The sequence below is a fragment of the Camelus ferus genome, chromosome 2, assembly GCF_009834535.1.
Source record: "Camelus ferus isolate YT-003-E chromosome 2, BCGSAC_Cfer_1.0, whole genome shotgun sequence".
NCBI lineage: Eukaryota > Metazoa > Chordata > Mammalia > Artiodactyla > Camelidae > Camelus > Camelus ferus.
Window position 1 is genome coordinate 43768568 of NC_045697.1, and position 27753 is coordinate 43796320.

At 40.9% G+C, this 27753-nt stretch overlaps 2 protein-coding genes and 2 long non-coding RNA genes across 4 annotated transcripts in view; 2 read left to right on the top strand and 2 right to left on the bottom strand.

Moving 5' to 3' along the window:
- The window catches only part of HELQ (helicase, POLQ like), a 49746-nt gene extending 42640 nt beyond the window's left edge, over positions 1 to 7106 (top strand). The window contains exon 20 of the mRNA XM_032499001.1: positions 6983 to 7106. Coding sequence (XP_032354892.1) covers positions 6983 to 7091 — 109 coding nt within the window. The 3' untranslated portion in view covers positions 7092 to 7106. The remainder of the gene's footprint in view (positions 1 to 6982) is intronic.
- On the bottom strand, positions 122 to 23143 carry LOC116669357. The gene is made up of 3 exons (XR_004326756.1): positions 23058 to 23143; positions 7742 to 7747; positions 122 to 133 (listed from the first exon to the last, which is right to left on the bottom strand). It is a non-coding gene; the product is annotated as an uncharacterized LOC116669357 (long non-coding RNA).
- The window catches only part of HPSE (heparanase), a 31177-nt gene continuing 23157 nt past the window's right edge, over positions 19734 to 27753 (top strand). The window contains exon 1 of the mRNA XM_014564123.2: positions 19734 to 20142. Within this exon, the coding sequence (XP_014419609.2) occupies positions 19910 to 20142 (233 nt within the window). The 5' untranslated portion in view covers positions 19734 to 19909. The remainder of the gene's footprint in view (positions 20143 to 27753) is intronic.
- The window catches only part of LOC116669354, a 38183-nt gene continuing 33888 nt past the window's right edge, over positions 23459 to 27753 (bottom strand). Inside the window, exons 3-4 of the long non-coding RNA XR_004326755.1 lie at positions 25042 to 25120; positions 23459 to 23760 (exon numbers count right to left, since the gene is read on the bottom strand). This is a non-coding gene — a long non-coding RNA (uncharacterized LOC116669354). The remainder of the gene's footprint in view (positions 23761 to 25041; positions 25121 to 27753) is intronic.

Below are 27753 nucleotides of genomic sequence, written 5' to 3' on the forward strand. Positions count from 1 at the left end.
CTACGTCCTGTGTCACTGATGTCCTCATAAGAAGATGATGTGAAGATACAGGGCGAGAATGTCACGGTGGAGGCAGAGACGGGAGTCATGCGTCCTCAAGCCAAGGATGGCCCAGCTACTCCTTGAGTTCAGACTTCTAGCCCCAGAAATGTGAGAACACATTTCTGTTGGTTTAAGCCACACAGTTGTGGCCCTGAGTTCCACAGCCCTAGGAAACAAATACAATAGTGCAATATCTAAAAAAGTCATTTGATGACGTTGGTGGTGATGCTTCTTTCCCATACTGGGTCTCCTCTTTGCATGGAAGGAGGGAGCTCTGAAATTCCAACGCTCCTGACTATCTGATCTTCTCCACCCCTCACTCACTCCTCCCCAGCCAAGGAGGAGTAAATTGCAATTGCTGAGTCTGGGATAAGGAGCAGGGCTGGGGTCCTAGGTCCCTTGGCTCAGTTTCCTCTTTGAATGACTCTGCCCTCAGGGCAACTCTCTCCTGTTCAGATCTTCTGGGCTATGAATTGTTTCAGGCTGACCTCCCTTTGGGGGTGGGTCTTTGGGTGGGTTCTCCAGAAACAGAACTGGAGGTGTTCAATTGCTTTATTGGGGGAGAGCTCTCAAGAGACACAGGGCAGGAAAGGGGAATAGAATGAGGCAAGCACGTGGTCTCCACTGAAGCCCGGCTCGGTCTAATCCCACGGAGAAGCTTGGGAGCACAGATTGCAACACAGAATTAGTCCTTTTGAGGCTGTTTGTTCCATCATTCATCAGTCAGTCACTGGACAACTCAGGGACGGGCAAGAGCATGGGAGAGCCTCCAGGGCAGCACAGCTGTGGCCAAGGGCCATTCTCTAGCAAAGGCAGCAAGTGTGGGATGTTATCAGCCCCCACTCCCAGCAACTAGGGGATTGGATCACACACACACACACACACACACACAAACCCCAACACACACACACACATATCCCGGCCACCTCGGAGACAGGAGGAAGGAAAAAGGGCGCCACCATTAGAAGAATGACAGCCATTGAGGATACAACAAACTGGTTAGAACCTACTAAGCCAAATGGCAGAAGATCTGACTTCCAGTGTGTATCTCTCTAAATAAACCTGTTTTCACTTTACTATGGCTCGCTCTTGAATTCTTTCCTGCAAGAAGCCAAGGACCCTCACTTGATGGGGCACGTCCCCTGGGACTTGCTTGAGACCTGGGACACGACCATCCTCTCGCATCATGTTTTCGGGCGGCAGCTCCACTCCAGGGAGCCTGCTGTGGTCCTGCACTGCTTCTGTCTGGGTAGGCAGACGTGTGTATCTGGGGGAAATAATCGGGAAGAACCACAGCCAGGAGCAGCCCCTTCCCCCTGAGGTGCCTTCTAGTGAAAGAGTCGAACAAAGTGTTCTCTGCAAAGGAGTGATGCAAGGGTCTAGCCTGTCATCACCGAGCTGATCACAGAGTGGATTTTGAGCTTGATCGGCAATAAGTCGGTAACTGGTGCACACACTAAGACCATGTTTGGACACTAAACCTTCCTTGGCTTTTCTTCTTTTCCTCCATTCTTTTTGAGTGTTTATAATACTTATCCCCAGATTCACCTCTCTCTTTCGCTCCGGCCGGTAGGGCGAGGCTGGCTGGGTACGTGCCACAGTCCTCACACCACCAGGAGGCTCTGAGCCACTGACGGGGACAGAAGTGGCACGATGAACAGTATAAGAAAACCCATTTTGCGCAGCCCTGAAACCTGTGCCCTTTGGAGGTGCTGGAAGGAATAGGGCTGAAGCCAACAGCCAAATGCTGCCAGACACCTGTCCTAGCAGTGATGCCTGCTTGAACTGTACTGAGGAAAACAATGACGTTCTGTTTGTTGGGTTTGGTCTCAAAGGCTATGCTGCTGGTGACTTTCCTGGAGTCTATTTGTTTGTTTGTTTATTTATTTAATGAAGGTACTGGGGATTAAAGCCAGGAACTCGTTCATGCTAAGCATGCACCCTGCCACCGAGCTGTACCCACCGCCCTGGAGTCTGTTTTAAGGGTGTCAAAGTAGACACCCTTAAAAGGTCTCTTTTGGCCTTAAACAAAACCAAAGGTCATAAATGTTGATGGTGGAAACATGGTAGTAATACTTTCTCATAAAAATATATTCATATTAATTTATATTTTATACTAAAATAGATTTGAAAATAGATTTTCAAAAAATTAGCAAAAGAAAATAGAATAACATTATATTTTCCAAATAATATCTCTTTCATTGTCATAAAGGGAACACAGTGTTATTATTATCACCCGAAGATACAGAGGAGACTGTGCAAAGCACCAGATAAGGTATTTTTCCATTATGTTGTCTTGTTGATTGACCTCCGAGGTCAATTCCAAGTGATGTGCTCAGCCTGAACTTACAACTTCAGAGCTGAGTGAAGCTAACAGGCACAGAGCTCATTATACTCCTCAACCATGCAAACAGAAGACCCCAAACTGCCCACTGGTAACATATACTTCCTATTCCTATATATTGGGAAATAGATTTACATTACCTGGCTTGCTGGATTTTTTTTAATGTTTTAATTGTGCACTTACATGTATCAGAAAAGCTATTCATTTTTTCCAAAGATCAATAGAAAAATGTACTAAAATTCAGCAAATGGGATGATTTAAGAAATTATTATTCTTATATTCTTCCATTTCTGGGACCATTACCATTTGAAAGATTACTGGTAATTAGTGAAAACCATAATATATTATATTTAGTGAAGGAAGTCACTGATCTTATTCTATGTATTTATGTCTACTTTTGTGAATGAAACAAATGCTTTAAAATGTTTGTTGCTTTGATGATACAGGTAAGTCTAGTGAGTAGACTGGGGACCACTGTGGAGTCTTTGGGTATCAGTGACTTCTCTGGCGCTTCATAAAATGGCCCGTTCTTAGTCTTCTTCCTGTTCGACTTCTTTGAAATCCCTGATTCTGTCAGTCCATCCCGTGCTCTTGTTTATTCTTGGGCTCCATAAAGATGCTGATTCTCTTCTCTCTGCACTACTTCGTATTTTCTGTTTGAGCCTCTTTCCCCTTTGAGCTGGTGTACACCAGACTGTCCCCACTCCCTCCTCGTCACTATGATCATCGGATCGAAACACAACTTACTGGTTGTAGTTTCCAAATTCCTGCCCCCAAATTACCTTTCCCCAAAGGTTTCCGTGAACACCCAGTGAAACTCTCCTCTCTGTCTACAAGCCTGCAGCTGGGGCTCTTAGATAACGACGACACATCAGAAAACCTGGGCTCAAACCCCAGATTTACTCACTCCTTGTGTGAGCTCGAGGTTGTCACCTTACATCTCTGAACCTCAGTTTCCTAATCTGTACAATGGAGATTTCTACCCTGTCTTGTGTGAAGGTCACATGAGATTATTCACATAAAAGCACATTGTAAAAGAATAACTGTTCCTCATCAAGATGTTACCAAAATGCAGGTATTTTTGAGGATAATTTATACTTACTGTTTCATTTGATTCTAACAACTCTGTAAGTATATATTCTTATTTCACAAAATGAGAGAAACTGGAGCTTAGAATGCTTAAGTATTTTACTTAAGGCTGCAAAGCTAGTACCAGGGCTGAGATGAAAACTTGTGCTTCGTTCCAAAGCCCACTCCCAAGCAATAGTGTTCTCGGTTGCAGGTGACAGAAACTGACACTGACTATTATGACAGAAGGACAGTGGGGGTAAACAGTATTGGCTTGAGGCCTGAGGACTAGACTTGGAAAATTAGCTAGAACCAAGGCAGTTCCAGGGAATAAAAAAGAAAGTGCATGAAGCCATCTTCGAGCCATGACAGTTGGGAGGGACACATGACACCCGACACTGCTGCCATCTCAACAGAGCATCACTGCAGTTGCCATGAACAACAGCTGGTTCCAGATTCAAAGCCCCAGATGAGCATCAGGTTGAGGTAGCCTGGAACAACATGGCCCCACCCTGGTTGCAGAGGGGTGGGAGGGGTGTCCTCCCATTTCCTCTCCCCCATCAGAGGGCGGGCACTGTGACACGGCAGGCAGGGATTCCTGCACACGCCCCTGCCCCCCCCCCACACACTCACACACTCCCTTTCCTTCCCCCCTCCTCTGAGAAGGTGAAGTGTTTTCTCTCTTGTCCAAAGCTAATATCTTCCACTTTCTCCATCTCTCCTCTGATGTACACCTCTCCTCTCTACTTGTTTTCACTCCCCTCACAAAGGAATTCAAATCCCTCTGGTCCCTACTGAGGAGATTCACACGATGGAGCTGCTGGTTTCCACCATAAATTCATGATTACCAACTTCAAATGGGCTCAGCCCTGCCCAGAAATCAGACTACATTTCTCTGACCAACTCCCTCTTCCATTCAATAGAACAACTCTTTCAAACCTCCATACTGGTCAGAACTCTGAAAGATGTAAGGATCCATTGTCCTCCAGGATGATGAGAAAAATATACCTTACCTGTCTCAGATGCAAAGGGCAAATGATTTCATCAGCCCCCAAAGCTAGGAGTGAAGCCAAATGGAGTCTGAAATATCATATGATATCCTTTTATGTGGAATCTAAAAAAAAAATACAAGTGAACTTATTTACAAAACAGAAGCAGACTCACAGACATAGAAAACAAACTTACTGTTACCAAAGTGGGAGGGAGGGAGGGATAAGCCAGGAGTTTAGGATTAGCAGATACACACTACTGTATATAAAATAGATAAACAACAAGGCCCTACTGTCTAGCACAGGGAACTATATTCAATACCTTGTAATAACCTATAATGGAAAAGAATCAAAATACATTATATATATATATATATATATATATATATATATATATATATATATATATATATATATCTGAATCACTTTGCTGTACATCAGTAACTAACAACATTGTAAATCAACTACACCTCAGTAAAAAAAAAAGAAAAAAGAAAAAAGAAAGAATCTGGAGGACACCAGAGGAGACCAGAGCAAGGAGGGAAGTAGATTTGCAAGTGAGCACCCTACGCCACCTCCAGGCAGACTGAGGGACGACCCAAGTGAAAACATAAAGAAATGTTTTACCATTCATGCTGGTGATGGTCTGAACCTACATGGGTCTTGCGGGCAAAGCAAGAGTTACAGAAAAAATACAACTTTATAAAGGACACATCATCACATATCAAATGAATAAAGAAAAGCATATTCAGAAGGTGATGTTGAGATAATTAATTTAAAATTTAGAGAAATAAAAAAATTTAGAGAAACAAAAATGATTTAGGTTCTCATCTGAGTATCACCAAAATAAGCTCAAGGTACTTTAACTTATATAAATAGAACAAAAATTAAGAAGCTGTAATTGAAGAATTAAAGGAAAAATGGGCTAATTGACTACATTAAAAAAATTTTAACTTGTATGTTAAAATAAAGTTAGATTCGGGAAAAGTGTATTTGTTATGAGAAATTCTGGGGGCAAAATAATTTAGTTGGCAAAGGATTTGTTATGGGATGAATTGTGTTCCCCTAAACTCATATGTTGAAGCCCCAACCACCCAGTACCTCAGAATATGACTGTATTTGGAGATGGGGCCTTTAAAGAGGTAGCTAAGGTAAAATGAGGCTGTTAGGATGGCTCTCAATCCAGGACCACCTGAAGACACAGGGCGAAGACGGCCGTCCACAAGCCAAGGAGAGAAGCCTCCGTAGAAACCAGCCTGTCAACACCTTGACCTCAGACTTCTAACCTCCAGGACAGTGAGAAAATACATTTCTGTGTTTAAGCCACCCAGTCTGTGGGACTTCTTCACGACAGCCCTAGCAAACAAATGGAGACGTATGCAGATCTTTTACAGAAGAGAATGCAGTTCATAAACTAAAGTACCCAAAGCCAGAATGGAAATTCTTATGAAAGAGATGACATTTGAGTTGGGTCCTTAAAAAATGAAGAATTGCTGACACCCAATGAGCTTGTAATCATTATTTCGAGTTGGTCTGCTTGTTTTTAGAGAAAAACACTTCATCTGTTGCCAAAAATGAGTAAATCTGAAACCCCAAACTTAAAGTTGTAGTTTTTTTTATCAGTGAAATAAGCACAAGCAATAAACTAATTGAAGCCTTCTTCAAACAGGAATGTGTGTCAGACGCAACCTCAAAGCTGTCTGTATTGCTTTGATAGGGTTCTGTGGCGAGCTAATCTTAGGGGAACAGATGACAAAGCAGATTAGGTGCATTGAATCTATTTGCATCTGTTGCTGAAGCGCTTTTGCCGTGGTCAGCCCCGTCTCACAGGGATGGATACGGTGCACAGCCATGCAAGGGCATCCTGACTCCCTTGTTTGCCCTTGAAAGCTGCAGAGGTGGGAAAACCAAAACCACGCTTTGCTTCCCAGACTGCCTTGCAGCGAGGGTCCTAGACATGAAGCAGAAGACACCATAAGACGCAGGCACACCTCTGGAGCTCCTTACTACCTGCGTGACCCGGAGGTGCTTACTCTCTCTCTCTCTTTTGTGACAGGTTTAGGATCAATTTTTATTATATTCATAAATATAAATGGGATAGACTGAAAACTGCCAGATTGTCTTTTTTAATGCAGTTGTAATTATTTATTAGAGACTTAAAAAAATTTTTTAAGTGAAGTTGATTTGCAATGTTAGTTTCAGGTGTACAGTAAAGTGACTCAGTTATACATATACAGAAATATACATTTTTTTGTTTTCAGATTCTTTTCCATTATATGTTATGACAGGAACTTGAACATAGTTTCCTGTGCTACACAGTAGGTCCTTGTTATTTATCTATTTTATACATGGTAATGATTCTTGCGCTCTCTTTACCTCCTGTTCCTTGTCTGTAAAACAAGAAATAATGATAGCATCTACCTCATAGGGTTGTTATGAGAACGAAGTGAGTTAAATTATATAAATTCCTTAGCCTGGCACATGGTTAGTTTCAATCGATGTTAGCTTAATTATAATCTTTGTTGTTGTTATTTCGCAGGCAGAAGCGAGGTGAAGGCCATCTTCCTGCTGTGAAGCTGTCTTCCTCTGGCAAGAACCGCCCAGGGGTTTTCTACAGCAGGTGGGCCTGTCCTGCAATACGTTTTTGAGACTCATAGCAGAGGCCCAGCCTAGTCCCTGCAGCAATTTCGTAAGTGCTTAATTATCTTTTCAGAAATCCCTTTCTGCATAGGATATGTGAAGTGGTATCTGTTTCCCACAACTGAATCCTGAGCGATCCACCCACGGGAGCCCTTTCAGTCTCCCATTGCCCATTTACAGTTGTGGAAATGAACAGGAAAACTGGCTTAGGAGAAGGCTGCACAGAGCTGTGTCAGTTGTGGCCAAGTCCAGCCTGGAACCCAGGTGTCCTGCTCAGGGCTTTTCTGTAGATAAGACTCAAGGAGGGTGGCCTGTCTAGACCTGATCAGCCAGCTGATCCTGGTGATCTCGCTCCACCTCCCCATAGAGCCGACAGCAGAGAAGGGGGAGGGAGGGAACTTACACTTACTGACGTTCCCTGTGTGTAGGACACTCCTCTAGAGGCAAGGGACCGATCTTATTCCTCTTGTGTCCCCAGTACTGGCACAGTCTGTCTATCACATGCCTATCAAATGTCTGTTAAAAGATCTGAACTGAGCTATTTTACAGAACTCACACATCTCCACTGGAAAGTAAACGTTTCTGAGGAAATCAAGGGAAAAATGCCAATGTGCTTATTTCTGTGCATGTTCACTTGGGTGTTTTAGGTTGAGCTTACCGTGTGCTTTATTTGCTTTTAGCTGGGAATGAAAATCCTAACACAGTAGAATCTGATAAAACTGTTTCGACCACGGCACCTCTTTCATTCAAGATTGCATTACTTTTCTCCTAAATAAGTTCAATTAAAAAAAAAATTCAGATTCTGTGACTACTAGCTAGTAAGTGTCCTTTTGTTCTTAGTCAAAGTTCTTGGGGGGCAGGGTGGAGGATAGTTCAGTGGTACAGCGTATGATCAAGGTCGTGGATTCAATCCCCAGTCCTCCATTAAAAAAAAATCTAATTACCTACACCCCTCCCAAAAAAACGAAACTAGAAAAAAAAAAAAACTCACCCGCATGCTTTTCGTGGGGGTGTATAACTCAGCAGTACAGCATATGCTTAGCATGCACAAGGTCATGGGTTCAATCCCCAGTACCTCCATTTTAAAAAAAATTAAAGTTCTTTGGGTTACAAGTAAGAGAAACACAAGCAAAGTAAACATAAACTGAATAAGAGGGTTTATTATAAAATGCAAGGTCCCTCCATAGATTCCAAGGACAGGATGTGCCGTCAGGTTCACAAAACATGGAACCAGGAACCAGAAAGCTCTCAGATAGCTGCTCTGTCTCTCTCCCAGGCTATCTAAGGTGTATCTACCTTTGCTTTCTCAGCACATCTACTTCTCTGTCTCATCTCTCTGTCTCTGTGTCTGTCTCAGCGCCTCTCTGCAGACAGGCCCCTTAGGCTCTACAGGTGTGTGGTACAGGACGGCTGCCCCACAGCAGTAGCTTCAGATCCCTGTTCAGAGGGCCTCCCACTTGCAGACCAGGGGTCACCCTCCCGGATCTCTAAGTCTTAATTTCCCAGAAAGGAATGACTAAGTTCAGATTGCAGTTCCATCCCTGGTCGGTCAGTCAACTGTGGCAGGAAAGCATGGGCATCACAGAGTAGGAATTCACTGCACAGAATCAACTTTGTGGACAGATGGGAGTAAGCAAACACGCCATAGTATATGCCTGACAATATCCCAGGGAACAAAGATTTTGTAACTTTAGTGTGAAATTGATATAACTCTTAAACTGCTTGCATATAGGAGTATCCATGCTCCACGTTTTAAAAATTATACTCTTTGTATATGAATGTGTAATCACTTGCAGCAACTTAAAATAACCCACATTAACTCTGTGGCTTTAGTATTTCCCTTATACAAGCAGTATGACATGGCTACTCTGAGAATAGTTATCAAAGTAACTAGAAAGTTAACTAATGAGATAATTAAAAATAGAATCCTAGATGTTGCTGGGTGGCTAAATCATGCTCGGCATGCAAATTAGGCCATTTGGAAGGGACATCCATTTATTTAGGCCACCAGGGCACCATTTAAGGAATTATTGTTCTGATTAGTGAGGGTAAATAAGACACTAGTGACTGAAAAATTTGAAGCTGTTTCTAAAAGCTCTAATTTGCACCCAGGGAATACCAAGAAGAATCTGGGTGGAATAAATAGCCAGATAAATAATGCAAAACAGAATCTGGGCAAAAGTGTAAGTCATATTTGAGAGCTCAGGTACTGATGTGAAGATTTGAAGTGTGCTTTGTAGGAAGATGACCATAGCAAATTGATTGACACGGGGCTTTGACATTGGGCTGTCAGGATCTAGGGCATGAGCTTCCATAGGTACATGCCTGAGCTTGGGGAAGAGTCCCAAGACGGCAAATAGGAGGTCTGGAAGGAGGAGCAGGCCCCTGTCCTCACTGGGTTCCTGGCACCCCCTCTCTATACAACCTGCTCTCACCACTTCCCTAAAGCAAGTTTCCTCCACTGTGGGAGTATAGACTATCAACACAATTTTTGTTTAACGTCCTCATGGGTAGTTTCTAAGCACAGAAAGTTATTTTATTTCTAAAAATGAGTATTTCCATTATTTAAAACCTGATTATTTCTTAATCTTTGAAGAAGTCACAGTTTTTAAAATATAATTCTCTTTATAAATCTAGGCAATTTTAACATTCACCTTAAAGGTAGATTTTTAAAAGGAGTTCCCTTAAATATTTCCAATGACATTTATACTTTTAACATATTTGATTTACCCTTCGAGTACTGCTTAAACAAATAAAACCAATAAAACCCTCCCATATTCTTAGGTACTTTAAAATCTAATAAATTAAACTTATAACAACTCAACTTAAAATCAGGAGCTGAATCAATTTCTCAGTTAGACATTTAACTGAGAAATATCAACCCAAAAATATTATGAAAATAGGCCAAATTCTCTTAAATATCTAAATATCAAATATGCACAGTTTCTTTAGCCCAAAGACATTCATGTATAGGTGTATTTTCCCTAAACACTCCCATCCTTAATGCTTTCTGAGGTTGAGAGATGCTCACCCACCAAGGAAAAGATGATGTCATTCCACACTCTTTGGGAATTACCTTCTCAGAGGCTTGAAAGGTTGCAGAACAACCAGAATTTTCAGCCCGGTCAGCTTTTCTCACAACCTTGACCTTGGTTCCCCTCCCTTCTATAGTCGTTACAGTTTTTATGCCATCATTTAAGCAGGGGTGGTGAATAACAGGGCTGACTTTTCCATTAAGCAGAGTGGCACACTGTCTGGGACCTATGATACTTTTAGGTTCCCATGAATATATTCTAATTTCTTTTAAAATCAGAAGAAAAATATTAATATAATATTCACAGTAGCGAATATATAATACCAAATCAAGCTTGGAGTGTATTCATCTTTATATTAATGCAGTAGTAAAATACAATTTTTAATATTTTTTTACCTCAAAGGCAAAAATACCCAGGGCCTATCAAAGTCATAATGTGACTAAAAAAAAAAAAAGAAGAAGAAAAAAAAAAAGTCATAATGTGACCCTGGCCACTTAGCCCCCTTTACTTTCCTGGGTGTGAGTTCTATCTATCAGGCCATAATTCTTAAAATCAGTCTACAGGGTTCTGACACCCCATCTAGATGGGGCCCCTCATGCCAGTGCATCTTGTATTTCTCTGGCTCTTCAGGTATTTAAGTTCCTGAATTCTCAGAATTTTGCATTCTTTTTTTATTTTTACTATCTTGAAGGGCATATGACTCTTACGTATGTTCAAATGCTATATACAGTTAACAACATTTTGGACAGTCATTTCATAAAGGAAGTTGTTCAGATGGCAAATTAAGCACATAAAGAACCTCATTAGTCATCAGAGCAATGAAAATTGAAACCACAGTGAGACAGAAGTATACGCCCTATTTGGGCATATAATGGCTATGATTGTTAAAACTGACAACAGTGAATGTCGGTGAAGGTGTGGAACAACCAGGACTCCCATTCATTGTTTATAAGAGTGTGAAATGTTACAGTCACTGGGGAAAAATTTGGGGCAGTTTCATAACGACCCTATGACCCAGCAATTCCACTCCTGGCTATTTACTCTAGAGAAATGAAAATGTATATCCATAAAAAGACAGATAAGAATGTTCTAAGCAGCTTTATTCATAATATCCCAAAATTGGCAACAATCTAAAATGCCCATCGATAGAAAAATAGATAAACAAGCTGTGATATATTCATACAATGAAAACTACTGAGGAAAGAAAAAAGAATGAATTCTGATACAACAGTGTGAATTAATTCAAAAAACATTATGCTGAGTGAGAGTATTACACAAGAGTATATAATATATGGTTCTAGTAGTAGTTTTTTGTTTGTTTGTTTTGTTTTGTTTTGTTTTGCAGCAGGCTAAACTAATATATGGTGAAAAAATTCTGAACAGTTTCGCCTTTGGGGATGGGAACAGGGATTTATTGGGAAAGAGTTTGAGGGAACTTTCTGGAGTGATAGAGTTTTGGGTTCACACATTTGTCAAAACTCATCCAATGTTACACATAGGATTTGTGCATTTTACTTGTTAAAAAACAAAATTCAATGGAGTAAATTTTAAAGATCTTACTGGCTTTATTCAATGATTCATGAATCAGGCAGAGTGCCATCTGGCAGATAGAAAAGAACTCTGAGGAGCTGTACCAAATGAGAGACTTCTATAGGCAGAAGGGAGCAGGAACAAAAAAGTTATACTTGGCAAAAAAGCAGGTTGGTTACTGCAAGGTCACTTTGCTTTAGGGGATGGCAAGTGTCTCTCAGGCTGATTATTTAACTAGTGCTGATCCAGTGATTCCTGACTGACTGATTTAAGATTCCATTTCTAGGATATGCTGAAACTGTATCTGTCTGTTTAGCAACATGAAACTTAGCATAAGTGACTTCATTTTGGGCCTGTTGTCTTGTTTTTAACACACTGTATGTAAATTTTACCCCAAAACAGAAAGAACCACAAACAAACATTGAACTATAGGTGGTAACATGCATGTTGAAGTCTTTAAGAGTAACACTTTCTGTGGCTTACATTGCAATATCAAAAAAATAAGATGATGGGCAGAGGATTTAAATAGTCATTTCTCCAAAGAAAATATACAAATGGCTAATAAGAACACGAAAATATGTTCAGCATCCTTTTTCTTTAGAGAAATGCAAGTCAAAACCACAATAAAGTATCACTTCACACCAACTAGAATAACTGTAATAAAAAAGACAGACAATAATAAGTGTTTGCAAGAATGTGGAGAAATTAGAACCCTCATGTATTGCTGGTGGGAATGTAATATGGTAGAGTCATCATGGAAAAACATTTTTTAAAATGTTAAATGTAGAGTTATCATATGACTCAGCAATTCCACTCCTAATATATATAATAGATATATATTATTATACATATCTACCCAAGAGAATTGAAAACATGTCCACACAAAAACTTGTGCATGAATGTTCACAGAAGCATTATATATAATAGCCAAAAATTGAAAAAACACAAATGTCTGTCAACCAATAGATGGACAAATACAGGTGGTATATCCATACAATGGAGTATTATTCAGTCATAAAAAGGAACAATGTATTGAGTCATACCACAACATGGAAGAAAAAGCCAGACACAAAAGGCTACGCATTGTATGATTCTTTTTGTATGAAATGCCCAGAATAGGCAAATCCATAGAGACAAGAAGTAGATGGCAATGTAGAGTGACTGCTTAATGGCTATAGGATTTCTTTTTGGGGTGATGAAAATGTTCTAGAATTAAATAGTAATGGTTGCACATCCTTGTGAATATATCAAAAACAACTGAAGGATGTATTTATGATATGAGAATTGTATCTCAGTTAAAAATATAATGGATTGATGGATAGGATAGAGATATGGTTAGAATAAACAGCAAAATGTTAATTGTAGAATTTAAGTGGTTACTCTATGGGTATTCACTGTATGAGTCTTTCAACTTTTCCATATATTTGCAACTTTTACGATAAAATAATAGAAAAAAAATGACCAATTTACACAACTTTAAGTTTATTGGTTGGTTTATTCTACCAACATATATCAAAGACCCTTTTAAAAAATAAAAAACAAAATATAAATTGATGATAGGTGATAAATAGATGCTATAAACCTTTGATGCAACATGTTATATGGTGACATGTTACCTCTGATTCACCTCACAGAATCTCCTTAACGAATTTAGGTTTAGGCTTTTGGAAATAAACACCTTTTTTTTTTTGGCTTTGTCACATTCCTCCCCTGAGGAAATGAGCCTGGCTGGGTATTTGTTCTATAGGGAAGACTAGAAAGAAAAAAAAAAACCAAAATAAAAACATAGGTTGGTAAAAGTGTACAAACTTTCAACTATACGATAAATAAAGTCTGAGGATCTAATATAAAACAAGACTATAGTTGATAACATTGTATTATGTACTGGAAATTTACTTAGAGAGTAGAATTTAAATGTTCTCTCTCTCTCTCTCTCTCTCTCTCACACACACACACACACACACACACAAAATAATTTGTGAAGTGAGAGATAATTAACTAGGAGAGGAATTCTTTCACAATGCATACATATATCAAATCACCATGATGTGCACTTTAAATATCATACAGTTTTGTCAATTATACCTCAATAAAGCTGAAATTTAAAGAAAAGTTTTTGAAAAGGACATATAATAATATATATAAAACAGCAGTTCTTAAAATGTGGTCCACAGTCCACAAAGGGTCCTGGACATTCTTGAAGGGGATCTGCAAGGTCAAAGTTCTTTTCATAATAATAGTAAGATGTTATTTGCTCTTTTCATTTTCATTTTCTCTTGAAAGAACAGTACAGTTTTCCAGAAGCTCAGTAGATGATGTTGTAACAGACTGATTGCAGAAGATGAGATAAGAATCCAGCAGTCTTCTATTAAGCCAGACAGGAAAGGATTTGCAGAAATAGAAAACAATGCCATCCTTCTTACTAATTGTTTTGTTTTAGAAAATAGACTTATTTTTCACAATAGTGATATTTACATTGGTATTAAGTGTGTTTATTATAGTCATTTTTAAATAAATAAATCCTTTAAATTTCTCAGTTTTAATATCTAGTACTTTTAAATATCACAGATATAACCCACAGAAAATTACTTGGGATGCCAATAATTTTTAATTGTGTAAAAGGGTCCCAAGACCAAAAACTATGAGAACCACTGCCAAAGTTTTATTCTGCCAAACACCTGATAAGGCAGAAAACTCTGCTGCCACTGAAGTGGAGCATGAAAACATATTTATTGAATGAAAGGTATCCTCTTTATTGTTAGCTGAGTATGCTGTAATCCCATATTTAATTAAAATAAATGTGTGTGTGTATAACCATGGGGAAAATGTATAGAAGGATGCATGTCAATTAATGCTAATTATTTCTAGGCTATACGATAATAATATTTATTTTCTTTATTCCTTTTCTTAATATATTAATTTAAAACATTTTTTCAACATTCTTTCACTTTTTAATTTTTCAATTAATTAATTATTTTAGGGTAGGGAGTTAATTAGGTTTGTTCATTTATTTTAATGGAGGTACTGGGGATTGAACCCAGGATCTCGTGCATGCTAAGCGCACACTCTACCACTGAGCTCTGCCTTCCCCCTAAAACATTTTTATTGCAGTAAAAAACACATAAGATAAAATTCACCATCTCAACCTCTTCAAGTATACAACCCAGTAGAGCTAAGTGTGTTCACATTGCTACAAACCAGATCTCCAGATCTTTTACATCTTGCAAACTTGAAACTCTATACTCATTAGACAACAACTCCTCACACCCCTAACCCCCAGTCACTGGCAGCTGCCATTCTACTTCCTGTGTCTATGAAGCTGACTAGTCTAGGAAACTCATGTAAGTGGAGTCTTTTTTTTTTTTTGGTGATTGGCTTATTTACTTAGCATAATATCCCCAAGGCTCATCTCTGTTGTAGCATATGACAGGATTTCCTTCTTTTTTAAGACAATGATATTTCATTGTATGTATATACCACATTTGTTTACATTTATTCACTAAAAGACATTTGAACTTCTTCTACATACACCAGTTTTTTTTTTTAAAGAACTTGAAATCATTTTAGAAACAGAAATAAAGTTATTTCCATTTTGGAAAAAGAGAACACCTACTCCCTCACGAAGCACAGGTAACAAAAAGAAGGAAAGGGAGATACAAAGGTCTGTAACTTGGTTGACCAGCCTGTTGTGCAGGATTCCTGGGAAATTAATCAATGATGAAGGAAAAGATTGGCCATAATCCTGTCGATGAAAAATTAATAGTCAATCTAAGAAAGAAGTGGAAAATTTTGTTTGAGCCAGATTTGAGGATTATAACCCGGGAAGAACATCTTAGAAAGCTCTTAGAAGTCAAGGCACAGCTAAATAAGTTTTTTGAGACAGAGGGCTGTACATTAAATGACATTATCATTGACAGTTTACAAAATCCAGATCTAAGTTCATCGTGACCCCATACAGGATCAAGAAGGAATGTTATCTTTTAAGGAGTTGTCTTGTTGATGCCAGGAGACTGTTGCTCTTCATGGCTGAGCAGGTATTTCTGCTGATGGGGAGGTTTGCTCGAGGCATCATGCAGATACACAATGCACAGTAGCAGGGAGAAAGGAGGCCAAAGGACAGAGAAAACTTTATATGCTTAAATTTTTCTTGTTTTGCCATAAAATAAGAATTTTATTTTACAATCCCAATATCCATGAAGAAGAAATAAGGGTTTGGCTTCTTCTCTGCACACAAAATAAAGAAATCTACCTAGAAGCTGTAATTTACCCTAATTTGACCCTTTCACTCTGGACATTGGAGTCTCCCCTACCAGCTCTCTCACCATACACTCTTCTCTCCAATTTAATACAAGAAAACTCATCTAGACAGTCTCTGACTTCCTCACAGGCTGTATGAATATGATCAGGGAGTCTGAACATTAACCATGCTGTAAGGAGAATTCTGTCCCCAGAGAGCTAAAACCATTGTAAAATCCCTCATTGCACCTTGCTTTATAGACAACCTGATGGTGTATTTTTAGTATTCTTTTTTTAAGTGTCCATAAAACCTTTTAAAAACTTTTTATTATGGACAATTTCAAATATACACAAAAGTAAATAAATAGCATGAAGTATCTCTGTTACATTTATCTATTGCTGTGTAACAGATTATCCCAAACTTTGTGATACAAATCAAGAACAATTTTATTATGTTCATGGATTCTGAAAGTCAGGAATTTGGAGAGTGCATAGCGGAGATCCTCCAATATATACGTGTTCAGCAACACGATCATCTTTGGAGCAACTGCCACACCTGCAACTTTACTTTTGTGTGACTTTTATTTATTTTTTTAAATTATAGGTTACTGCAAGTATTGAATATAGTTCCCTATGATATATAGAAGGAATTTGAGGTTTGCAAATACTAAGAACTATATATAAAATAGATAAAAAACAAAACACAACAAAACTCCCAATTTATCCCTTCCCACCCCTTTTCCCCCTGGTAACCATAAGATTGTTTATTATGTCTGTGAGTCTGCTTCTGTTTTGTAGATGAGTTCATTAGTGTTTTTTTCTTTTTTTAGATTCCACATATGAATGATATTATATGGTGTTTTTCTTTCTCTTTCTGGCTTACTTCACTTAGAATGATGATCTCTAGGTCCATCCATGTTGCTGCAAATGGCATTATTTTATTCTTTTTTATAGCTGAATAATATTCCATTGTATAAATATACCATAGCTTCTTTATGCAGTCATCTTTCCATGGACATTTAGGTTGTTTCCATGTCTTGACTATTGTATACAGTGCTGCTAAGAATATTGGGGTGCATGTATCTTTCCGAATTAGAGTTCCCTCAGGATATATGCCCAGGAGTGGAATTGCTGGATCATATGGTAAGTCTATTTTTGGTTTTTTAAGGAATCTCCATACTGTTTTTCATAATGGCTACACCCAACTACATTCTCTTAGGGATTTTTACATTAGGAAAATCTTAATTTTCTAGACAGACAGGTGAAAAGATTATTATTTTCTGAAGATGCCCTGAAATCAGCTTTTGTTTTAGAAGTGTTTATATTTGTTGACCTGGTAAACCTTCTGTGAGTCCCTAAAAACCCAATGCCACTACTGAAAATCAACCCAAAAGCCACGTGGAAATGATACCACTTCATAATTATTAAATGATTCACATGAACTGGTCCCCCGTTCATTTGAAGATTTTTTAGTTCTAAATCATTATCGTCACATAATTTGTGAGTCACCAAATCTGGGTGATAGAGTGGAAAAATGCTGAACTTGGAATCAAAAAGCCGAGTCTAAATTACAAGATTATTGTGAAGATTAAATGAGTAATAATAATGATAACATAATAATAACTCACCTGTTGAACATATATTTCATATTGCTTATGGAGCTAGATGTGTTACATATATTAGGTTAATTGAGCCTCAAAAGAAGCACTGTGAAATATGCATTATTACACCCAGTTTCCAAGTGAGGAAACTGAGGCTCTGGAAAGTTGGAAAACTGGCACAAGTTTCCACACCCTTCCACATTGCAGGGCTGGGGTGCATGTAGAAGGGCTCTAGCTGGGATGTGTATAAGCTGGAACTTGCCGTAAAAATATAAGTTGTCTAATTATAAAGTGTCTCTGAAATGACAAGCTCTATTAATATTACCGTGTATTCCTCTCTCCTATGTGCCTGCATATTATCTTATGTTCTTCACTCTTACCTGGTGTAGGGGATCAAACTAACTTGGATCCAGGAGCCAGGAACTCATTTGATCTCAACCAACAGATCATCGACCATCATTTATGCAAGTCGTTTTTCTTCACTTCCTCATTTATGTTTGCCCAGTTCCCATATTAGTAACTTGCATGTGGACCACACTGGCCCACATCTCAGAATGTCACAAGGACTCACTGTCTAGAAAACTTGCAAAGATCAAATTTTTAAATCACCCAAGTATTCCAGAGAAAGTGGTGTGACTTCTGCCCCAAGACAACAGGAGCATGAGTGGGGTGGGGTGGGATATAGGAGCAATGTTATGACAAAGGCAGAAAAAGAACCCAGGCATCTGTTCTTCCACCTCCATATCTGCTGCCATATGATCTCCTGGGAGCTTGGTGTTTATATGTGAATTTTTTTCTTATGTACAATTGTAGGTTATAAACCTGATTCAGGTTACAAAATAGTAACTGATACATACACATAAAATCTCCAAACTGTAACCTTCCCTGATTAAATATACATTTAACTTTTTAATTGCTCAAGAATAGACAGATCTACGCAAATTAGATATAAATTTCAAAACAATCCATTTTTATTTATTGCTTTAGTGGTGGTGCAATCTAAGCAGAAAATTCTAAGGGTTTTGGTGTTGTTTGCTTACTCAACATTCATTGGATTCCTATTAAGTGCCAAGCATAGAGCCGTGAGCTTCGGTGAGTGCAGCAAACAAGGCAAACCCCATCTCTGCTTCCACAGAGTTTATAACCGAGCAGGTGAGGCCAACATGGAGCAATACAATACTAACAATGTGGTAAGTTCTAGCAAGTTCAGGATGCTGTAAGAGTGTGTGTCATGGGGGAATTCAGCTGTCTGGAGATTCAGGCAAAGCTTCTTTGAGGAAGTTACATTTCAGCTGAGACAGGCTGCCCATCTGCTCTGGGTTGTGTAACTGCCTTCCCATCCTGATTCTAACACTTGAACAAGTCAGTGTCTCAGAGTTTGGGTTCTCACATGTAAAGTGAGGATAATACCCACATATCAGTGTTGTGGGAATGAAAGCCAATACAGGCAGAGCACCCCTTGTGGTATCAGGCATATAGTGAGCCCTAAGTGCATGGTGCTTGTTATAATTACATATCAATGTAGGCATCAAAGGAAAACTGAAGAGAAGTTTGGCCAACAGCTAAACATAAATGTACAGAGGGGAAATTTGGCAAAGGCTCCAAATTCAAGGGATGGTTATTACCCCTCACTTGTATAAAGGCTTCATGTCCTGGGTTTCAGATGTTGGAGGATCTAATACTTTAAAGCTGTGCTAAATATTGTTTTCATGAGAAACTGATAAGAAATTTTGGAGTTGACCTCTTTCTAGCTGTAGGTTAGCTATTGCCCAGGTCAGTTTTTGTTTTTTTGTTTTTTTTTGTTTTTTTTTTCAGGCCAAAGTAAGATGTCTGGGAAACAGCTCTCTGGCCAGAGAACACATGGTTAATCAGCTTTTGGCAGGCTCAAGTGACAGGCAAGTGTTCCGAAACCAGATGAGGAGGGGAAGCGATGAATGCTCACTGGAGGTTTTAGTTGAGGGTCAGAAGACCTGGCGCCACCGGCGGGGACCTGGAAGAGGGAACTGCTGGCGTCCTCACCAGGGCTCACTGGACAGTAAGCTTCAGGAAGCCGGATCCAGGATGCCCGGCGCTCCTCCCAGGCCTCCCTCCCCGGGCCTCCCTTCCCAGGCCTCCTGGGCGCTTGGATCCTGGCCATGTCTGCACCCTTCAAATGGGTGTGGGTGATTTCGTAAGTGGACGTGACCGCCACCGAGGGGAAAGCATGCAAGGAAGTGGCGGGAGGCGGAGCGGGGAGGAGAGGGAGCAGTGGGAGGGATGCCGGGCAAGAGTGGGAGGGATACAGGGCGCTGTGGGAGGGGTGAGGAGGAGTGAGAGAGTGGAGGAAAGGAGAAAAGGACGCCGTGGCCGGCCAGGAGGAAATGCGCGAGGTCTCGACTGTCGCTGCGCGGCCGCTCGCGAGTGGGACAACCGGGTGCGCCCGAGATGCTGCTGCGCAGGAAGCCACGGCTGCCTCTGCTGCCGCCGCCGCTGCTGCTGCTCCTGGGGCCGCTCGGTCCCTGCTCCCCGGGCGCCCTGGCGGGACCCGCGCCAGCTGAGGACGTCGTGGAGCTGGACTTCTCCACCGAGCGGCCGGTGCACCTGGTGAGTCCCGCGTTCTTGTCCTTCACCATCGACGCCAACCTGGCCACGGACCCGCGGTTCCTCACCTTCCTGGGGTAAGTGCCGGCCTGCGGGTGCCTGTCCCCTCTCCTGCCCTCCTGCCATCCATGCCAGTCCCCAGTGCCTCTCCCCTTTTTTAAATCTCTCTCTCTCTCTCTCTCTCTCTCTTTCTCTCTCTCTCTTTCTCTTTCTCTTTCTTTCTCCATCCGCCCCACCCCGCCCCCCTGCAGCCGCCCTTAAACCGCTCTTTCTCGCCTTCATTCATTCAGCAAGTGTTGCCTGAGCGCCAACTAAGGGCTCGGTAATAGGGCGAAGTTGAAGAAAGAAAGTCCCACCTGCCCCAGCAACTCGCCAGAAGGAGGGGTCTTGGCTTGGAGGGCTGTGAACGCCTGGATTTGCTGGGCAGCGCAGGACAGTAACATTGTGCACCAGGCTTCAGTCTCCTAAACTCTGTTAGGAAAGTTACAACAACAACAAAAAAAGATAGACGGAAAAAGCCTCAAAGGAGAATAAGCTTATTTATTCCATATATATATATATATATATATATATATATATATATATATATATATATATATATATATATATATTAATATATATAATTAATATAATTATATATATACAATTTTTAAGAAAACTTTTAAAAAACATTTTTTATTGAGTTATAGTCATTTTACAATGTGTGTCAAATTAAAATTAACTTTTAAAGAGCAGTTTTAGGTTCATGGCAATACTGAGCACAAGGTACAGAGATTTCCCATATTACACTCTTTAAAAATGTTTTTAATATCACATCCATGAGACCCAGGACACTACTGCAGTGACTTCAGAGCCTTAAAAAGCTGTCTCTTCCAGATAAGGCTGTAAAAGGTGGCACTGCTTTATAAGCTGTAATTTTTTTCTTACCTGAGAAAAACTGAACTTAGTGCAGATTCACTGGCCCCTGCCTGTGAGTGCAGGCTGATCCCAAGATAGGGAGCTGCAGGACCGACCCAGGTCATCTAGGCCACTCATCTGGGTCACGAGAGCCTCCAGAGACCGCCACACCTCAGCCAACCCAGACAACTGGGAATTCTGTCATTGCCAAACACCTGCAGGCTGTCCTTCCTGTGCCCACACTTTCAGCTGCCATTGCTCAGTTCAGTCATTCATGATGCAAATAAAAGCAGACAGTTTCATGGTTATGAAACTTGCAGCCAGACCACCCTTGGTTCCCAACTCTGCCAAAACTGGGTGGCTTAGTTTTTAGAGGCTGCTTGACAACTCAAAGCCTTGATTTCTTTCCCTGCAGAATGGGACTTCTAAAACCATCTTGTAGGACTGTATGAGCATTTAATGAGAAGTACTTAGCACAGTGCTGGACAATGCTCAAAATTTAAGTTAATTGCTTATTCCTGGAAATTGGTGAATATTTGCTAGGCATTCATCAGTTGTCTGTGTTTTTCATGCAGAAATAGTTAACCTCTATCTTTCCCCATGTGGTAAGAGAGAAGGAATTTCCTGGTGAGACAGCGGTCTCACTTTTTGTCCTTCCCCTTGGGGATAGTGAGCTGATACCAGGCAGCAGTTGGTTGGGAGACAGAAAGATTACTCTGGAGAAACACTGAACTACAAGGTGCCATATCTGAGGACCCCAGGCCTAGCTTAGGATGGGATGGAGGGCAGTGATAGGGGAAGAGAGAGTGTGAAGTGTCTTACTGCAAACAGAAAGATTAATTGAATGACCATTTACTAAAATATGAGAACTAAGTCCTTTTATGCTGCAGTAGCCAGAGTATATACCCTTCTCCTCCCCAAGGAAGAACAGCTGGCGATCCCCTCCTGGAGAAATAGGTCCAAAAGAAAATACCTACAGTATGACTTTTGAGGTTCAGGCCTGATCACCCTGAAGTCAAGCTAACCAACTCACTAGCACCCTCACCCCTCTACCCACCGCCGCACACACACTGGGAACCTCCAGTTTGCAATTTAACCAGGGTAATAACTTTGTCTCTTCTTAAACATGTCTCTTACGTTCCCATAGCACTCTTTCTCGCCTCCCTCCCACCAACTCTCCCAGCCTCCACCTTTTTGTTAAAGGCTGGAGGAGGATGAAAACCAAAAGAGCATAGCATGTAATAAACAAAACTGTTTTTTTGGTTTTTTGGTTTTTTTGGTTTGCAAAACATAGTGCATTCCTGTTCATGCAGGCTTCTTTCCAGGGCTGGCTCCTGACCATTCCAGGTCCCTTCCCAGCTGTCTTCCTTGCCTGCTCCCCAGAGGCATCTGCAGGCACAGACACACTATTCCCAGCTGAGACCTTAAAGACTGGAGCTCCCTCCCCTTCTCATCTAAGACCGAGCTTCTGAATTAAGAGTCTGAGGGTCCATCTCCCCAGGACAGTTGGCACAGTGCCTAAAGTGACCTGGCCATCTCAGAAGACAAAACATTTAGCTTCCATCTCAAACAACAGCACGGGACTTACCATCTGTCACAGGAGCGAGGGGGGTGAGATGGGCACAGTTGTATTTCAGTTCCTCAAAAGTGAAGCTGCTTGGGCAAAGATGGCAAGATCTGAGCAGGTGAAAGCTGAGGTACTAAGGAGAGGATCATAAGCTAGCCGACACTAACTGAGCCGTCGTCAGGGGCCAGGCCCTGTTCTAAGCACCGCCTAGGTACTAATTTAGTCTTGGCTGCAAAACTGTGAGGTTAATACTATTATTGTCCCCATTTTTTTTTTTTTAATGAAGAGATCCAGGCTTAGGGAGATTCAGCGATTTGCCTATGGTCAGCCAGCCATGACGTGGAGTAGTTTGATTAGCAGATGCTAATTTTGCAGAGGTGAGAGTGCACAAAAAGAAAATAAAGCAGTTTACATTTTTTAAAAGCAGCAGAGTAGGGATGGGAGAAAAGTCTGTCCCGAAATAAACTGAGAGGAATGATGTAATGAAAAGAAGCACTGACCTTGGAGTAGGAGAATCAGGGCCCACACCTCTACAGTATTTCAGAGAAGCCTAAGCAAATAAAATCAGATGGCAGAGATCTGGTTTCCCATGACGGCAACCAGATATGGTGGTGTTTTTCTTTTTTTCACATTTGCAATTCGAGAACATGGAGAGAACTTAAATGCCAGTGACAGCAATCTAGACTCCGAAAGGAGCATCTTTTCAGTTTGCCTTCTTCCCAGAGGTAACTCACCAACAGCCCAATCAGAAACTTCCTAAGCCTGACTGTGGGCTGAGCTCTGAAGAGGCTCCCACCCTCAAAGGTGGGAGAGCCGAGACCAGCGTGACTTGGTAGAAACAGAATATGAGCCTTATGGGCAAACTACATAATGTAGTTTTAATTTTTCTAATAGCTATGTTTAAAAAAGGTAAAAAGAAACAAACAAAATTAACTTTAGTAATGTATTTTATTTAACACAAAATATCCAAATTATCATCATTCAGTATAATCACTACAAATATATTAATGAGATATTTTACACTCCTTGTCGAACCAAGTCTTCAGAACTTGGTGTGTATTTTATACTCACAGCACATCTCAATTCAGACGAGCCACATTTCAAGGGCTAACCACCTGAGTTACCGGCTTGGCAGCGCAGTCCACATTTCAACCAAGTCACGTATACAAGCACAGTTCACCAATTCAAGGCAAAAATCAGAGCGCTGAGTCAGGGGTGCAGATCATAAGTCCTACAGAGCAAAAACAGGGGTGCAACGCAGAGGCTGCATTAATCATGCAGCTGTGCTGCTTTTCCCAAAGATTTGCTTATTTTATTTCAGCAAAGTCCAGCCCTTTTTGCAATTCGATAGATATTTATTATTAATAACTTTCAATCATAAGATTCCTGCATCTTCACTGACAAAGTTGCTTTTCATATTTGGAAAAGCACTTACTAACAACGTGAAGCACGCGTTTTGATAACTGATGTTGGAAATAACCTCAGGCCCTCTGTGAGCCTGTTGCTAAGAGAAATAACCACAGTCAGAGACATGGAGAACCGAGAACGATCACAAGACATAAACTCACATTTTCTGACTCCTGAGAAGGGCTCTGCCCTGACTGAGCCATGCTCAGTGTTCTCTTCCCTCTCAAACCTTTCATTGTGCAGCCCGAACCCTCTGCATGGTAATGCTTCTCCATCCTCCTCCGAGAATACTCCTGCCACTCTGTGCCCTAGCTAAAACTCTTCTCTGAGGACGCCAGTGGAGAAGTAGACGGGGCTACTTTGGAGTAGAAGCTGAGCGTTCTCCCACACTGCAACCCTGTCCCGTCCCCCAGGGCTGCTTCTAGACAACTGCCCACAGGGTTGAACTCCAGTAGTTCAAATCCCCATTGGCATATCACCCTGGGCAAATCACCGAGCATCCTTTTGCCCCAACTCCTTATCTATAAAATGAGGATAATAATGGCATCTCATGATTATTAGGTTGTTTGGGGATTAAGTGAGATAATCTATGCAAAGTGTCCAAAACCTTCAGTCTGCATAACCTGAGATTAGAGATGACTGTTCTGGTCCAGGGTGAGGTCACTGTCTCCACGTCTGACTCTGCTCCTGTGCTCCTTGTCACTACCCTCTGCCCCCTCTTACTCACTCCTCCTTATTGATTGACGTTTGGCACTGATCTCAGTTTGTTCTCCACTCCCACATCCCACCATCATCCTAGACGACTTCAAATCCACTTGAATACACAGTCTCTCAGTTTCTTCATACCCACAATTTTTAATTATCTTCCCTCAGTGTTGTACTAGAACCAGCTTGCACCAGCTTGTGAAATGTGTACATCTCTACCCAATTCCATATTCAGTGACATCAACACCGGTATTTTGAAATCAGCCCTGGTATGTATATTTACACCATGGAAATTGGCAAATGCAAAAAACAGAACACCTTTCCCCCCTCCAGAGAGCCAGCTTCCTAGCACACACCACTTCACCCCTTTCTTTTTCTGTGTATGATAGAAATACTCTACCTTTGATCAATTTTGTCTTTATGACAAGTTTGCAGCTGTTTTAAATCCAGTTTTTGTCAGAGGGCATCAATATTGTATTCTAAAAATAAGAAAATATTCCATTGTAAAGAAGAGAAACAAAAGGGTCCTTAATACCAACACTTCAAAACATGTGATTTCCTTTACTTGGCAAGAGTCATAGCACTGGGATTTAATTATGTTCAGAGAACAGTATTTGGCCCCACTTGGCCCTTTCACCAACCTGAACTCAATTGTTCATTCACTTATTAAGCACCAGCTGTGTGCAGGCACTTACCTGGGTGCTGAGGAGAGTCTGATGAGCCAGACAGAAAGTCCCTGCTTTCATAGAGTTTACCCCAGGGATGAGCGCTGGGAGAGACGGTTAACCAAGGAAACAAATCTGGAAGCTAATTCCAGAGGTAAGTGAAGTGCTATGAAGAAAATAAAAGCAGGGTGATGTGTTCGAGAGTGACCCGAGGTGGGAACCAGACTCTGGTCCTCGGGCATCTGACCCAGGCCGTGCACACACACACATCCTGGGGTACCACAGCTGCTCCCTGCTGCTCGTTTTCCCTTCATTTCCCAGAGAGCACCAGCCTCTCCCTTCTCAATTGCATACAGATACCAGCTACTCAAATCTAAATGAGCTTCCTCTGTCACCAAACACAATCAAAATGCCAAGGACCAGAATCAGTGCCTGACCAAAAGCAGTGGAACAAGGCCAGCCCGGAGTGACTCTGAGGAAGTTCCGTGTCAGCTTTAGGGCCGCATCTCGGTACTGTGGGTTAGAGGGTAACTAATCACTGCCTTCTAGACTGAGAGGACCCTCCATTCTACACTTCGCCTATATGAGTCTTCTGAGCTCCAGACACACATGGCCAAGAGCCTGGTGTACATGTCTTCTGGTGTTCCAGTGGCACCCGAAATTCTACAACACTGGACCCTGCCCTTGCCTTCATCCCTGTCTCCAATCTATGACCCAGTCTTCATCTCAGCAAATGATAATACCATCTTCCAGGATGCTTCCCAGGGTAATCCTTGACCGTTCTCCAGCATCCAATTAAACACCAAATCCAGAATTTCTATCTCCCCGTGTGTCTTGAATTTATCCGCCTCTCTTCATCCCCACTGTTGTTTCCTTGCCTCAGCCCATCATATTAACTGTCTACATTAACATGACCACAGTCTTGGTCCTTCTACTCAGTTATTTATACTGCAGCCAGAGATTCTTTTCTAAAATAAAAGTCTGGTGAGGTCCCTCCACTGCTTTAAATCCTTCCATGGCTCCCCATTGCCCTCATATAAAGTTGGAACTCCTGGACATGGTGGCTGACAAGCCCTCCATGATACAGTCCTGCTTGCCTCTCCAGTCTATCTGCTCCTGGCAACTCTCTGCCCCTAGTCTCTAGGCTGTAGCCATACCGTCAGCTCTTCAGTGGTGCCATATTCCCTTCTACCTCTGGTCCTTGCACAGACTGTTCCTTGCACCTGGAATACTGTCTTCAATCCCACCTCACTATCTTTGATCTGGATAAGATTTATTCCTTTTGCATGTCTAACAGGGATGACATTTCCCCTGGAAAACTTCTAATCACTTCCTTCTCCCAGGGCAAAGTCTGGGTTAGGATCCCCTTTGTATGTTCTCATAGCATTGTTTTGGAATTGCCTGTTTACTTGTTCATCTATATTGTGAGACTATAAATCATATGAGAATAGCAGCTCTCGGTCTTGTTTGCCACTGTATCCCCAGCAACTAGCATAATGCCTGACACGGGGTTGGCCTGCAATGAATAATTATTGAATAAATTAATGGATGGCTGTGTTTCCTTTGAGTAAATCTTGGTGTCTTCACCTATTCTTTAAAAATAGAAACACAAACACACAAAATCATCTTGTATGATTTAAAATATTGTGTGCTTACTACAGAAAACATGAAAAATACATAGAGCAATAGAGAAGAGTCGACCACCCATCCTACCACACAATAGTGACTACTGTTAGCTCCTTCTCTCTCTCTATTTTCACTCTGGAAATCACATTGTGTCTACACGTTGTTCCTTTTATCGTGGTAACCACAGTAAAAGTTGTGCTTACTTAGAATGTAGAGTTCACTGACATTAAGCACGTTCACACTGTTGTGCAACCATCACCCTCAGCCATCTTAGACCTTTTTTATCTTCCCAAACTGAAACTCTGAACTCATTAAACAACAATGCATTCTTCCTCGCTTCCTAGAGTTTAGTTTTATTTGGGTTCATTGCAAAGTGGAAGTGGCTTTCTTCTGAATCCTTGCTTAGTCCAAGCTAACATTTCCATTCATTTTCAAGAGGTTCTGAGGATTTCATGGCAGAAGTCATCCTTCCCAGGGTTCTTGGGTACTGTCAGGTATTTCAGCCAATTCCACGTTGATAACATCCCTGACATCTCGCTTAGTGCTGCATCTCCCTGTGCCAGGACCCACAAGACATTCAAGAGCCCATGAAAATATTTCAAGTTCTTTTAAGATCCGAAGAAAGTGAACTTTTAGGTCAAAAAATGTTTTAATATGTAATATTAACATATTTGTCTTTATGTAAGTATCATCATAAAATACAATTTTAAAAAATTTTGTGGAGGAAAGGCTCATGAAGGCAAAAGTGCCTAGATAGTATAGTAAAATGCTCCCATTATTACCAGAAAAAATGGTGAGGAGAAATCACTGAAGTTTTTAAT